The sequence below is a fragment of the Ranitomeya imitator genome, chromosome 4 (genome assembly GCF_032444005.1).
Source record: "Ranitomeya imitator isolate aRanImi1 chromosome 4, aRanImi1.pri, whole genome shotgun sequence".
In the NCBI taxonomy this organism is placed as follows: domain Eukaryota; kingdom Metazoa; phylum Chordata; class Amphibia; order Anura; family Dendrobatidae; genus Ranitomeya; species Ranitomeya imitator.
The window spans coordinates 471539690-471554891 of record NC_091285.1 but is presented as its reverse complement, the minus strand read 5'-3'; the positions used below and the strand labels follow the sequence as shown (position 1 = coordinate 471554891).

Sequence of the window (15202 nt, the reverse complement as noted above, 5' to 3'; positions counted from 1 at the left end):
GAATTATTACTCACAGAGGGAGGCATGCTCCTAAAACACAATGGCTGACTATAAAATTGGTCTTGCTAACAAAACAGTTGTCCCGCATTTGCGTATATTGTAGCAGGAAGAATAAACTGTACTGGAATGAAGGGCAAAATGTGTAGGAAAATGCAGCCAACTATGTGGCAAAGCGGAGTTTGTTCCAAAGATGAAAGAACACCATCAGGGCTAGAATGGCAGACACTTTCAGAGACTGGTCGTACAACGTCCTTTTAGCTCCATCAATCCCTATATGAGAGACGAATGTGCCAATAGACGTGGTACACCATAGCAAGCTCCCACCCGCCAAGGTCAGAACCGCTATATGCACAAAACAACCAGTTCTCTATAGAAAGTATTGTCTGGTACCAGAGGTTCGGCAAGAACCATAAAGTAAAGCCCATAGTGTATAAGTACGGAACTTCCTCATTTTTTAGAAATCCTACAATAAAATGATCATGCCCGTATCATCAACATAAATATAAGTAATATAAATGGAAGCCAAAGTTTTGTGTAGCAAGACAGTTATAAAAACAGTCAAAGTTAGATAAATGGTCAAAAATGTTTGAGTAATAAAGTCCTAGAATTCATTTTCAGATAATCTCACTTTGCAAGAACATTTGTGGGGTCCACACTCTAGAGCGTACAGACGTGGGTACGTGGATGAGAATTTGTTGGAATAGTAGTTTGGTATGGGATTGATCGAGTCGTAGAATTTTCAAATGACCTGACTTTGCAAGAACATTTGTGGGGTCCACACTCTAGAGCGTACAGACGTGGGTACGTGGATGAGAATTTGTTGGAATAGTAGTTTGGTATGGGATTGATCGAGTCGTAGAATTTTCAGATGACCTGACTTTGCAAGAACATTTGTGGGGTCCACACTCTAGAGCGTACAGACGTGGGTACGTGGATGAGAATTTGTTGGAATAGTAGTTTGGTATGGGATTGATCGAGTCGTAGAATTTTCAGATGACCTGACTTTGCAAGAACATTTGTGGGGTCCACACTCTAGAGCGTACAGACGTGGGTACGTGGATGAGAATTTGTTGGAATAGTAGTTTGGTATGGGATTGATCGAGTCGTAGAATTTTCAGATGACCTGACTTTGCAAGAACATTTGTGGGGTCCACACTCTAGAGCGTACAGACGTGGGTACGTGGATGAGAATTTGTTGGAATAGTAGTTTGGTATGGGATTGATCGAGTCGTAGAATTTTCAGATGACCTGACTTTGCAAGAACATTTGTGGGGTCCACACTCTAGAGCGTACAGACGTGGGTACGTGGATGAGAATTTGTTGGAATAGTAGTTTGGTATGGGATTGATCAAATTCTGGAATTAATTGTGAAATGGGGTAAAATGGGATCTACTAATTAAAATATTTATCAATTGTTCCAAATTGTACTACTGGGGCCACTAAGCAGAAAATAAAAATGATTGAAAAAAAAAACAAACTAATAATTGTAGGTGGTGTGGTAGGTCTCAAAACAGGGGGAGATACAAAGGCCTGGTTGGGATGGGCATGTGGGGCAATAAAATCGGGAATCACTCCGCCTGCCATGCTTTCTGCAAACTCGGCACCTTTTTTGAGGATACCTTTGGGTGGGAGTGACAGGGACAGGGTGAGGAAAATGGCGTTCTGACAGTCTCCGGGAATCCTCAGAGTCGAAGGCTTCCCCCGGTGCCATGGACTCAAATATGAGGCTCTCTACTACTTTTTCCTGAAAGTGCAGGAAAGTTAGTGGTCCTTGAGATTTTTTGTATAGGACAAAACTGTTGTAGGTGGCAGTCTGAATTAGATAGATTCCCACCTTTTTATACCACGCCCTGGTCTTCCTCTTGACCAGGTATGGTTGCAGAACCTGGTCTGACAGGTCTACGCCACCCATATGTCTATTATATTCTGTGACGCAGACAGGTTTTTCTTTGTCCCTGGTGGCACCCCTCTCTCTGACCGTCACAGTGGTGTCCGTATGCAGTGTGGAAAGCATATAGACGTCCTTCCTGTCTTTCCACTTCACTGCAAGTAGTTGGTCGCTTGCAAGTGAAAATGACGCCCCCCTCTCCAAACGTCTGGACACCAACTGTGACGGAAACCCCACTCTGTTTTTCCTCACTGTCCCACAGGCCCCTGTACTTGCAGCATGGAGGGATTTGTATAGGGGGATACTCGTGTAATAATTATCTGTGTACACGTGGTACCCTTGATTGAGAAAGGGCGTCATTAGCTCCCAGACAATTTTGCCTGGGATACCAATTGTCTGGGGGCAGTTTGGGGGGTTTATTTGGCGGTCCCTACCTTCGTAAATTAGGAAGGTGGACGTGTACCCTGATGAGCTCTCGCAAGCTTTATATAATTTTACGCCGTATTTGGCTCTCTTGGAGGGAATAAATTGGCGGAATGAAAGACGGCCCTTGTAGCTCATCAAGGACTCGTCGACTGCCATATTTTGCTCTGGGGTATAGGAATTTAGAAAGGAAGTTTTTAGGAGGGAAATTAGGGGTCTTAATTTATTTAGCCAATCGTAGTTGGGGTCAGTTCTTGGGAGAGCTTGGGCATTGTCACTGAAGTGGAGGAATCTCATCAGGGCTTCGTAACGGGCTCGGGACATGATGGCTGCAAATACAGGGGTGCAGTGGACAGCTTTTGTTGCCCAGTAAGAGCGGAGAGTGGGTTTTTTTACTATACCCATATTCAGGGTGAGGCCTAAGAATTTTTTAATTTCGGGGACATTTGTGGGGATCCAGGAACGGGAATGAAAGGCAGTGGGTTTTTGGGAAATATATTGCCGGGCATATAGGTTAGTTTGGTGGACGATTAATTGCAGGACTTCGGGGCTAATGAAAATTTCAAAAAAATCAATGGGGGTAAAATTGGCGACATCTACTTTTATTCCAGGGACTGCAGAAAAAGGGGGAATTTGAGGGGAAAATGAGGTGTCATTATACCACAGCGGTGGGGGGACTGCGGTACTTGGTCCTGCCTCTGAAGCTTCAGCAGTGACGACCGACTCCGCTACCACCGGGCTGGGGGATCCCGTGGAGGAAGAGTCGTCATCACTGTCTGAAAACTGCTCAACTTCAGGGGCAGAATCTGTTTCGCTGCCGGAGCAAAGCAGGCTGTAAGCTTGCTCCGCGCTAAAAGTTCTGCGAGCCATTTTATCTAATTCCTCCCCTAACCCTAACCCTAACCCTAAAAAAAATGTAAAAAAAAAATTATAATTTTTTTTTTCTTTTTTTTTTTTTTTTTTATAATCCTCTGCTGGTGATGCAGGGATTACGGAGAACGGGGGTGGGTAAATGGGATGCTGGCGGAGGCAGATATTATGTTTTTTGTCACTGACAGAGCAGCACTTGAACTGTAGTCTCTCTCTCTTCTCTCCTAGAACAACTACAAGGAGAGAAGAGAAAGGTACAGCCCAAGTGCTGCCATGTTTATCAAATATTAGGGGTTTTGATCACTGTAATTGGACATATTACAGTAATCAAAACCCAGCAGCCAATGAGAAAATTCTCATAGGTTGCTGGGTCTCTGCTGGCAGATCATGGCAGGCGCACTGCGCATGCGCCCGCCATTTTCTTCCAGCAGAGAAGAAGAAGGGGGGCCAGGAGCAGTGGGCTGGGGACCGGGGACCACTACTGAGGACCGGGGACCACTACTGAGGACCGGGGACAGGAGCAGGCGGTATGGTGGGGGGCTCGGGGGCTCTATTTCTCTCCCCTCTGATGTGCGATCACATCAGAGGGGAGAGAAATGCAAAGCATTTTTTTTTTTTACAAACTATTTGCAGCGATCGCAATCCCGGGGGTCTGTAAAGACCCCTGGGATTGCGATCGCTCCAGGGGGTCTGCGATCGCTCCAGGGGGTCTGTAAAAACAGACCCCAATACACCGGGGGAAGCTAGGCTTTGGCGGGCGCATCTGCACATGCGCCCGCCATTTTGGAGCCCGGGCAGGAAGGAGGAGGGTCGGGGACCGGGGGGGCACCTTCTCCGGTACATAAGGTACCGTGGGGGGCTCGGGGGACCCTATTTCTCTCCCCTCTAATGTCCGATCACATTAGAGGGGAGAGAAACACAATACTAATCGCGTTTTTTTTTTTTTTTTTGCGATCGCCGGTAAACGGTTAATTACCGGCGATCGCAAAAGCGGGGTCGGTGAAAACCGACCCGAATCATGTTCTCTGGGGTCTCGGCTACCCCCGGCAGCCGAGACCCCGGAGAAAATCGGCCTCTGGGGGGCGCTATGTACTTTTTCCACAGCGCCGTTAATTAACGGCGCTGTGGCTTAAGTACCCTTAGCGGCCGCCGTTAAAAGGCGTATCGGCGGTCGCTAAGGGGTTAAGGGACAATAATTTTAACAACAAATGAAAATTACCAGTTTCTCAATTATATTGTACCAATGTAATGATCTAGTGTTAGCATTTAGGCTATAGAACATTGCATTTGGTTAGTGTTATTGAAAGCATGTGTTTTGCACTTACATCCTTATTGCACAGTTTATACTGTTTGTAGGCTCCAGTACATGAAATAGCTGTAGTTCCACGTTGTACTTGTTGATTACTTCTCAGTAGATTGACTGATGCTCCTTGTACAGGAACCTCAGGGTATACACTTTGGGATACTGGTTGGTTCTGAGAAGGGGATGGTAGCCAATGATTTGCTGAAGGATTTGCTTCTTGGCGAATGTTACCAATGCTGTAACGATTCTGAGCTATAATTTGTCCATGGGTGTGCTGCCTCCCAAGCTGAGACTGTCTCTTTTTTCTTGGTCTGTCTTGACCTGTGTCGCTTTGCAGAGGTAATATGTAGGGAACTTTTCCATATCCGTAAGATCCTGGACTAACCGGAGTCCTTGTTCGGTTCCTAAATTAGAACAAACAAAAATATAAAAACTACAATTGAAGATGTGTCTCCAATATCATTCATGTCTTTAATATCATTCATGTTTAACAAACTGCAAACATTTAAGTCATTGCAAAGCTAAATAATAATGTCATACCTGTTTGAAAGCAACGCGTCAAATTGTTATTGTTTTTTTTTTACCATTAGTACAGATTTATTGTACTAAGAGTAAAATATGAGGAGGATTACAAATACATTATTAAATTGGTCTTGGAGGTCACTGGCTAGGGTTCTCCACAATTTAGACATAGCATAACTCATTCAGAATGGACAAAAGCGCTGCTATCTATCCAATTAGTGAAATGAGAAGTATTCATTGTGAAATAACTAAGAGAGATTATAGAGGAGGTCATTTATGGCAAATTCTCAAGATAAATTTGGTTGATCTTTTTTCCATACCACTTAAATGATGGTTATAAGCAAATGTAGCCAATAAGTACTTAAAGTTCTTAACAACCATATTAGAACTGTACCTGTCACTGGTTCAGTGCCTGAGAAAATAAATTCAAATTCATATGATGATGCTTCAGAGTACCCTTGGTGTCTCCTCATTTGCACATTGAGGTCCTTCGCCCACTTCTGACTGATAGTGCTCACTCCCCAGAGTGACCGCTGTCCAAATGCTGCTGGCATGTGTGCAGTCTCATGCTCATGCATGGCCACTTGTGTTCTCCTCCCTGTCTCCTTTCTTCTGATGCCACTTTCTGCACTTCTGGGTGTGTTACTTTAGCAAGCAGCACCGGAAGAAAGGAGACAGGAAGGCCAATGCCTCTGGGAAGTGTGCACTGTCAATCATTAGTGGACCCAATAATCAAATAAGGAGGCATAAAGGTGGAACAAAATCTTAGCATAGACAGGGGTGCACCAAAACATCCCCATTTGCATGTGATTTAAGTTATTTTGTTATTTTGTACCAGTCACAGGTACAGTGCTAATATGGTTGTTATTTGGGCAAAGTTCCCTACAACACTGCACAGCTAATTTAAAGAGAACCTATCATTAGGTTTTCCCCTATAAAGTAGGGCCAGCATCTGTACAGGTTCATATAAAGGATTCTAGAATCCTATTTATATGTCCCCAATCCGCTCTCCACAAAACAAAAAAATAGCTTTGATTACACTCACCTATGGTGTGATCCAGTCTAACGGGCGTCATTGGTTTAGAAAATGCCATTTTTGTGCTTCTTTACTTCTACATTGTCACAAGAGATAGAAAAACCTGCAAGGTGGCACTATTGTAATGCCATACTGTGTGTGAATGTGTATGTGGTGCTTTTTAAATTACTAGCTCTGGGAAATGGGCCAAGAAGACAGGATTGTATTTAGGTGATAAATAGGGTTGATTATGGAAGTGCAGCTTAGACAATTAAAGCTGGTGTTAAGGTGGATGAGACATATGAAAAATATGCCGAAGCAGTTATATAATTGAGGCCTTTAATGTCCACTAGTGATTATCTCTATCAGAAATTAAGAAACTTCATAATTTATTTGCTGTTAAAATTCTGCTGTGTTCCTGAGCTACCACATGTGGTGACATGACCTCCAGCTCCTCACTTCCTGCTACAGTTCATTCAAAGCACAGAGATTTCCTGTCTGTGCATTGAAGAAAGTAACAAGAAGCTCTGCAGTAAGCACTGAACAGTGGTGTCATGGGGGCATGGCCTGTGATTCTTAGAAAGATTAGACTGAATTTGGATGAGCACATGGAGGGAGAACACACTGCAGGATCCCCACAGAACAAGTAATCTTATCAGCCTCTGACTTCATCCAAAGGCGGTGATGTTGGATGTTCTAGAGTGCTGGATTACATCAGACATGAATACAGTATATGACTCATTTCTCCCATACAGTATAATAAGCCTGTGTGGGGTCCATGTCAGCACAGGTAACATTTATGCACTGCAGTAGAGTGTCAAGGCAGCACATACAAGGTGGAGTGGTATAAACACTAGGAGGGAGGACATGTGTGGGCAGTGATTTGTCCATCTTGAGCTGGAGGAAGGAAAATATTAGGATTCAACAAGTGCATACTAAGGTAGGAGACCAAGGCTTCTCTACCTTCAAGACTACCCCTGGGACCGGTATAGTTAGAGTCCCAGTTTGAGCGACAGGTTGAGGCCTCTCTCCCTTACTTAAGACTGTTTCAGCGTGATACACAGGCTCGGACTGGCCCACCGGGGAACCAGAGGATCCTCCGGTGGGCCCTGACACTGGCATCTGCTGGCAGGGCCTCCCCCCGCTCCAGGGCCCTCCCCCCGCCGCCGCCCGCCCGCTCACCTTGAATACTCACCCTGCCTGCTCCAGCGATGGTCTCGGCGTCTGCACTGCACGAGCGGTCACGTGACACCGCTTATTAAGATCATGAATATACGCATATTCATGATCTTAATGAACAGTGTCACATGACCGCTCAAGCAGGAAGAAGGTGCTGCACCGGCGCCGCCGCCTGGAGTCGGGACAGAGCGCGAGGGATGTCGGCACGGCCGTGCAGTGGGAAGACAGGTGAGTATGAGGGACGGGGGAACGGGGGGGGGAATGAAGGAGGACATAAGCCGGCGCGCCGAGCAGGAGCGGAGAGATAAGCAGCCTGCTACAGGGGGGAATATGAGCCATGCAGGGGGGATATGAGCCATGCAGGGGGGGATATGAGCCATGCATGGGGGGATATGAGCCATGCAGGGGGGGAATATGAGCCATGCAGGGGGGAATATGAGCCATGCAGGGGGAATATGAGCCATGCAGGGGGGATATGAGCCATGCAGGGGGGGATATGAGCCATGCAGGGGGGGATATGAGCCATGCAGGGGGGGAATATGAGCCATGCAGGGGGGGATATGAGCCATGCAGGGGGGGAATATGAGCCATGCAGGGGGGAATATGAGCCATGCAGGGGGGGATATAAGCCATGCAGGGGGGAATATGAGCCATGCAGGGGGGGATATAAGCCATGCAGGGGGGAATATGAGCCATGCAGTGGGGGATATAAGCCATGCAGGGGGGAATATGAGCCATGCAGGGGGGAATATGAGCCATGCATACAGGAGGGGTAATATGAGCTATGTATATGGGATAGGAGGGAGATGAGCCATGCATACAGGAGGGGGGTCATTATACAGTATGGAGCATCATGTGTGGCCGTTATACAGTATGGAGCATCATGTGTGGCCGTGATACAGTATGGAGCATCATTTGTGGTCATTATACAGTATGGAGCATCATGTGTGGCCGTTATACAGTATGGAGCATCATTTGTGGTCATTATACAGTATTGAGCATTATGTGTGGCCATTATACAGTATTGAGCATTATGTGGGATCATTATACAGTATGGAGCATCATGTGCGGCCGTTATACAAAATGGAGCATCATGTGTGGTCATTATACAGTATGGAGCATTATGTGGGATCATTATACAGTATGGAGCATCATGTGCGGCCGTTATACAGTATGGAGCATCATGTGTGGTCATTATACAGTATGGAGCATTATGTGGGATCATTATACAGTATGGAGCATCATGTGCGGCCGTTATACAGTATTGAGCATCATTTGTGGTCATTATACAGTATTGAGCATCATGTGTGGTCATTATACAGTATGGAGAACTGTGTGGCCGTTATACACTATGGAGCATCATGTGTGGTGGCCGTTATACAGTATTGAGCATCATGTGCGGTCATTATACAGTATGGAGCACTGTGTGGCCATATTTTTTTGTTTATAATTATTGTATATAAAACAGTGTGATCAGCAGTGCTAAATGGCTGCGGTTGGGACGTGGATATGGGTGTGACTAGTTGTGAAATGGGTCTAGTCAGAGGCGTGGCCTAAAATTTGCCGCGGCGCACTACGCGCGCCACAAACTTTATACCTCCTTCCCTTCTTCAAAAGTTGGGAGGTATGGTACCACATTTGCCAGATCACGGCAAGTGCCGCAAATCCCATAGAGAATGACTGAGGCCGAACGCAGTGTTGCCATAGATGATCCTCTACGCGGCAGATGCAGAAAAACTGCCCGATCTGCTGCAAAAGGCGACTTTCACATCAGCGATTTTTGCCAAAGTCACTGCCGATAGTGTCATACTCACCAAAAGGGGAGGCAGCGCTAAAAGTGCCAAGGGCAGCAGAAACTCTAAATACGGCCCTGGGGGGCTACATTATATTCTGTGGGGGGACTGCATTATACTCAAGGTACTACATTATATTATGGGGGCTACATCATACTATATGAGGGGTTACAGTATACTCTATGGGGGGCTGCATTATATTCTGTGGTGGGGCTGCATTATTCTCTCAGGGGACTACATAATATTATGGGGGCTACATCATACTATATGAGGGGGCTACAGTATACTCTATGGGGGGGCTGCATTATATTCTGTGGTGGAACTGCATTCTCTCAGGGGACTACATTATATTCTGTGCTGGGTGGCATTATACTATATGAGGGGGGGCTGCATTATACCCTATGGGGGTGCTACATTATATTCTATGGTGGGGACTGTGTCATACCTGAGAGGGTTGCATTATATTTTGTGGGGTGCTGCATTATATTCTATGAGAGGGGACTGCATTATATTTTATGAGGGGGCTACATTATATTCTGTGAGGGGGCTACCCCAACCCTTGCTACATTATTAAGACGTGAACTACCTTATATTATACCCTGATATTAGCGCTTTTTACCGCACAATTGGTGGTCTTGTATCTATTTCTATGTAGCTACATAGTGGGCCCCAAGAATGATTTTCTCTGGTGGGCCCAAGGTGCTCCAGTCCGACGCTGGTGATACAGTCCTTGATATTTATGCATAGGCTTTCTGACTGAGCACTCCACACATTAGCAGGATACTACCTATCCATATAATAGTGGGACCCCAGGAGAGGTATCACATTAGGTTTGGTTTCTAGCAAAGAGGGCCGCCTTGTCGTTTGCTGCTGGGTGCGCATGAATTGGCCAAAGTATGCACCGAATATCTTCATTTTAGAAAAAAGGAGAGGAAAAAGGATCCCTACGTTGGATACAAATAAAATTCACTTTTTATTTTATTCCATTAAAATGAAAAAAGTGTCGCCCAGACAGATTAAAGAGAGTCCAACATTCTAAGGCGTTTCTAGCAGTAGCACTTAGTCGTATCTTCATTTCAACCTATTTTCTAAAGCAGCATTGCAATTCCAATTTTATATTTCATGTTTAAATGTTATCGCGTTACAAAATTGAAAACATTGATAAAATATTCTTACAATACCATGTTGTAACCTATATTATTCTTGTAGTTATTGGAAACTTTTATATGTACAATTTATCTGTAACTGTGATAATAACTGAATTCTTGCTGCTTCCCATGTGTAAAAAATCCTTTATCCTGAATATCTATAGTGGTCAATGGGATACATATCCCATTACCACCATACACTACTTATTTTTTTCCAAGGTTTTGAAACCTGTCATGTAAAATAAAGCTATTAACCTGCAGATATGAAGTTAATATACAGGTTAATAGGGTTTTGACACTGTTTACTAAGAGCCCCGCTGCCGGGAGGAATTTAACTATTTCCCACTGCAATGTTCGGCTTCCAGTCATAAGGGTGAGCCAGCACTCTAAAAATTCACTGGATTTGGTAGAAATGTTTTTGCGGTAACCATATCAGGCAGTGGCGTATCCGGGGAAGGCAGCCGGGGCATGTGCCCCAGGCGCAGCCGACTGGGGGCACCAGCAGGCCGCCTGATGATGCGGTGGTCCAAGGAGGCTCCACGGTGACGGAATTCTGCCGCCCCCACACTGAGATAGTCCCATTCTCTGAGCCGGCTGTCAAATTGACAGCCGGCTCAGAGAAAGTGCTGCGCGTCCAATACCAAGTGACAGCGGCATAACTACCCCACAGCAGAGCTCCTCCACCGCAGAGAGCCGGCTGTGTGCAAAGGACCTGTGATGAGGTCACAGGAGGGGAGGAGTCAGGATTCACATGATCAAGGGCCTCCGTGTAGTGCAGGACTGAGTCTGCTGGTTGTCACACATGGTGCTGGACGAGGGTAAGCTTTTGTGTGGGGTCAGGAGGGGTTTGTGTGGATGTAGCAGAGCCGTGTGTGTACGAGGTGTACAGAGCAGAAGCCGTGTGTGCAAGGTGTATGGAATGGAGCTGGCTGTGTACGGAGCGGAGCCATGTGTACGAGGTGTACAGAGCGGAACTGGGTGTGTGAAAGGTGTATGGAGCGGAGCCGTGTGTGTACGATGTGTACAGAGCGGAGCCGTGTGTGTACTAGGTGGATGGAGTGGAACTGGGTGTGTGCAAGGTGTATGGAGCGGAGCCGTGTGTGTACGAGGTGTACAGAGCAGAACTGGGTGTGTGCAAGGTGTATGGAGCGGAGCCGTGTGTGTACGAGGTGTACGGAGCGGAACTGCGTGTGTGCAAGGTGTATTGAGCGGAGCCGCGTGTGTGTACAAGCTGTATGGAGCGGAGCCACGTGTGTGTACAAGCTGTATGGAGCAGAGCCACGTGTGTACGAGGTGTACTGAGCGGAGCTGTGTGTGCAAGGTGTACAGAGCTCAGCTGCATGTGTAGGAGTAACTAGGTGTGGCCATTATACTGTACGCAATACGTGTGTGTTTGTGCGTGCATGCGTAGCGTTGCGGGTGAAAGTGCAGAGACGTAAATGGTTTTGTGTGTGTGTACATGGAGTAGAGGCGAGGGCAATGATGGGGCTGACAGGAAGAGTGCAATAATTGGGATGGAGGGGAAGGAGGAAATGATGGATGTGGTGGAATGGGCAATGATGGAGGTGGAATGGGCAATGATGGGGGTGGGAGGAGGAAATTATGGAGGTGGTGGAATGGGCAATGATGGGGGTGGGGGGAGAATGCAATGATGGTGGGGAGGAGGAAATCATGGAGGTGGTGGAAAGGGCAATAATGAAGGGGGAAGAAATGTTGGAGGTGGTGGAATGGACAAGGATGGTGGTGGTAGAAAGCACACTGATGATATTGGAAGCGGAGAAAATGATGGAGGTGGTGGAATGGGCAAGTATGGTGATGGTGACAGAAAGGACAATGGTGAGGATGGTGGGGGAAGAAAAAATGATGGATATGGTGGAAAAGGCAAAGGAGGAAATGATGGAGGTGGTGAAATGGGAAATTATGGGGTGGGGGGGAGAAAGCAATGATGGTGGTGGTGGAGAAGGCAAAGATGGAGGTGGTGAAGAGAGCAATGATGGGGTGGGGTAGGAGGAAAATAATGGGTACATATGAGGAAACAGTGCAGGAGAATGGGGGGCATATCTGAGGAAACAGTATGGGGGATGGGTGCAGACAGTATGAGGAGTGAACGAGGGAATGTATGTGGACACAGTATGAGTAGCAATGTGAAAAATGTATGTGGACAGAGTACGGGGAGTGAGGGTGATGGGATGTGTGCAGACACAATGGGGAGTCAGGTGAGCAGGCAGTATAGAAATTGATGGGGAAATATATGAGGAGACAGTATGGTGAACAGGAGGGATGTGAGAGGAGACAGTATGAGGAGGGAGGGGAATAGTGTGATGAGACAGTATGGGGTGAGAAAAGTGAGTGGGCACAGAATAGAAACTGAATAGTGGGGGTGTAGCATGGGGGGACAGTGTAAGGGTACAGCCAGGAGGGGACAGTATACCAAGGAGGGGGAGTATGATGAGAGAGTACAGTATAAATACTGGGCCCTATGGGGGGACATAGTGTGAGAGGACAGTGTGAAGAGGGGGGCCGGTATGGAAAGGAGAGGTCAGTGTGAAGAGCATGTACCATAAGAGGGACAGTGTGGGGTCATATTTTGTGCAGACAATATAGTGAGGGGCAATTTTTCATTCAGGAGCATTATAATGACACTTTTATCTTTAAGGGCATCATGTGGAGATTTTCTGCAAAAGAGCGGAGAAGATGGAAGTCTGCAGAGACGGGTGTGGATGAGAAAAGTCATCATGGGGTCTAGACAAGATGAAGAAAAGGAGATTGACTCCAGAGACAATGTCATCTATAAGGTACCTGGATGTAAATGTTATTTGTGATACTGACTAACTCATGTTTTTATTTATGTTAGGCCGGGGACACACACAACTTATAAAAAAACGGACCGTTTTTGATGGAGAATCGCACAAATGTTACCAAAACATTGATCCGTGTGCAGTGCGAGGATGCGATTTTCTCGCATCAAATGATCCGTGTGACATCCGTATGGCATCCGTACTGCGTGTTTTTATCGCAGGCTTGCAAAACCAACATACGGCTATACAAGGGATCCATGTGACAAAAAAAAACATATATACTGTCTATATATATATATATATATATATATATATATATATATATATATGTCAGTAGACACATATATGTATATATATTAATATTTCATCCAGCACGATATAGCAGAAAGCCGGTAATTCAATTACCGGCTTCTGCTTTCTCCTTCCTAAAACCCGACATGATATGAGACCTGGTTTACATACAGTAAACCATCTCATATCCCCATTTTTTCTGCATATTCCACACTACTAATGTCAGTAGTGTGTCTATGCAAAATTTGGCCGTTCTAGCTAGTAAATTAAGGGGTTAAATGGCGGAAAAAATTGGTGTGGGCTCCCGCACAATTTTCTCCGCCAGAGTAGTAAAGCCAGTGACTGAGGGCAGATATTAATAGCCTGGAGAGGGTCCATGGTTATTGCCCCCCCCCCCTGGCTAAAAACACCTGCCCCCAGCCACCCCAGAAAAGGCACATCTGGAAGATGCGCCTATTCTGGCACTTGGCCACTCTCTTCCCATTCCCGTGTAGCGGTGGGATATGGGGTAATGAAGGGTTAATGCCACCTTGCTATTGTAAGGTGACATTAAGCCAAATTAATAATGGAGAGGCGTCAATTATGACACCTATCCATTATTAATCCAATACTAGTAAAGGGTTAAAAAAAATACACAAACACATTATTAAAAAATAATTTAATGAAATAAACACAAAGGTTGTTGTATTAATTTATTCTACTCTCAATCCAATCACTGAAGACCCTCGATCTGTAAATCAAAAAAACATAATAAACCAACAATATACATACCTTCCGAGGATCTGGAACGTCCAACGATGTAGATCCATCTGAAGGGGTTAAAATATTTTGCAGACACGAGCTCCGCTAATGCAGGATGCTCATTTCTGCAAAACCCCGGCGAATGAAGCTAAATATAGGTCAATGATCTATATTTAGCTTCATTTGCGGTGAGGCGCCCTCAAGCAATGTGCTTCTCTGTTTCCTTTTTGGCAGCTTTAATTAGTTTTTTAGATAAAGTATTTTTCTCCCTATAGTTTTTTAGAGCTTCAATGGTGCCATCCTGCTTTAGTAGTGCAAATGCTTTCTTTTTACTGTTAATTGCCTGTCTTACTTCTTTGTTTAGCCACATTGGGTTTTTCCTATTTCTAGTCCTTTTATTCCCACAAGGTATAAACCGCTTACACTGCCTATTTAGGATGTTCTTAAACATTTCCCATTTATTATCTGTATTCTTATTTCTGAGGATATTGTCCCAGTCTACCAGATTAAGGGCATCTCTAAGCTGGTCAAACTTTGCCTTCCAAAAGTTCAGTGTTTTTGTGACTCCCTGACAAGTCCCCCTAGTGAAAGACAGGTGAAACTGTACAATATTGTGGTCGCTATTTCCTAGATGCCCAACCACCTGCAGATTTGTTATTCTGTCAGGTCTATTAGATAGTATTAGGTCTAAAAGTGCTGCTCCTCTGGTTGGATTCTGCACCAATTGTGAAAGATAATTTTTCTTGGTTATTAGCAGAAACCTGTTGCCTTTATGGGTTTCACAGGTTTCTGTTTCCCAGTTAATATCCGGGTAGTTAAAGTCCCCCATAACCAGGACCTCATTATGGGTTGCAGCTTCATCTATCTGCTTTAGAAGTAGACTTTCCATGGTTTCTGTTATATTTGGGGGTTTGTAACAGACCCCAATGAGAATTTTGTTACCATTTTTCCCTCCATGAATTTCGACCCATATGGACTCGACATCCTCATTTCCTTCGCTAATATCCTCCCTTAAAGTGGACTTTAGACAAGACTTTACATAGAGACAAACCCCTCCTCCTCTCCGATTTTTACGATCCTTTCAAAACAGACTGTAACCCTGTAAGTTAACTGCCCAGTCATAGCTTTCATCTAACCATGTCTCGGTTATTCCCACTATGTCAAAGTTACCTGTAGATATTTCTGCTTCTAGTTCTTCCATCTTGTTTGTCAGGCTTCTGGCGTTTGCGAG

At 45.3% G+C, this 15202-nt stretch overlaps 1 protein-coding gene across 2 annotated transcripts in view; it reads right to left on the bottom strand.

Moving 5' to 3' along the window:
- THSD4 (thrombospondin type 1 domain containing 4) overlaps positions 1-15202 on the bottom strand; it is a 1349728-nt gene that overhangs the window by 998721 nt on the left and 335805 nt on the right. For both annotated transcript variants that reach the window (XM_069765881.1, XM_069765882.1), the window contains exon 5: positions 4507-4888. In XM_069765881.1, coding sequence (XP_069621982.1) covers positions 4507-4888 — 382 coding nt within the window. The remainder of the gene's footprint in view (positions 1-4506; positions 4889-15202) is intronic.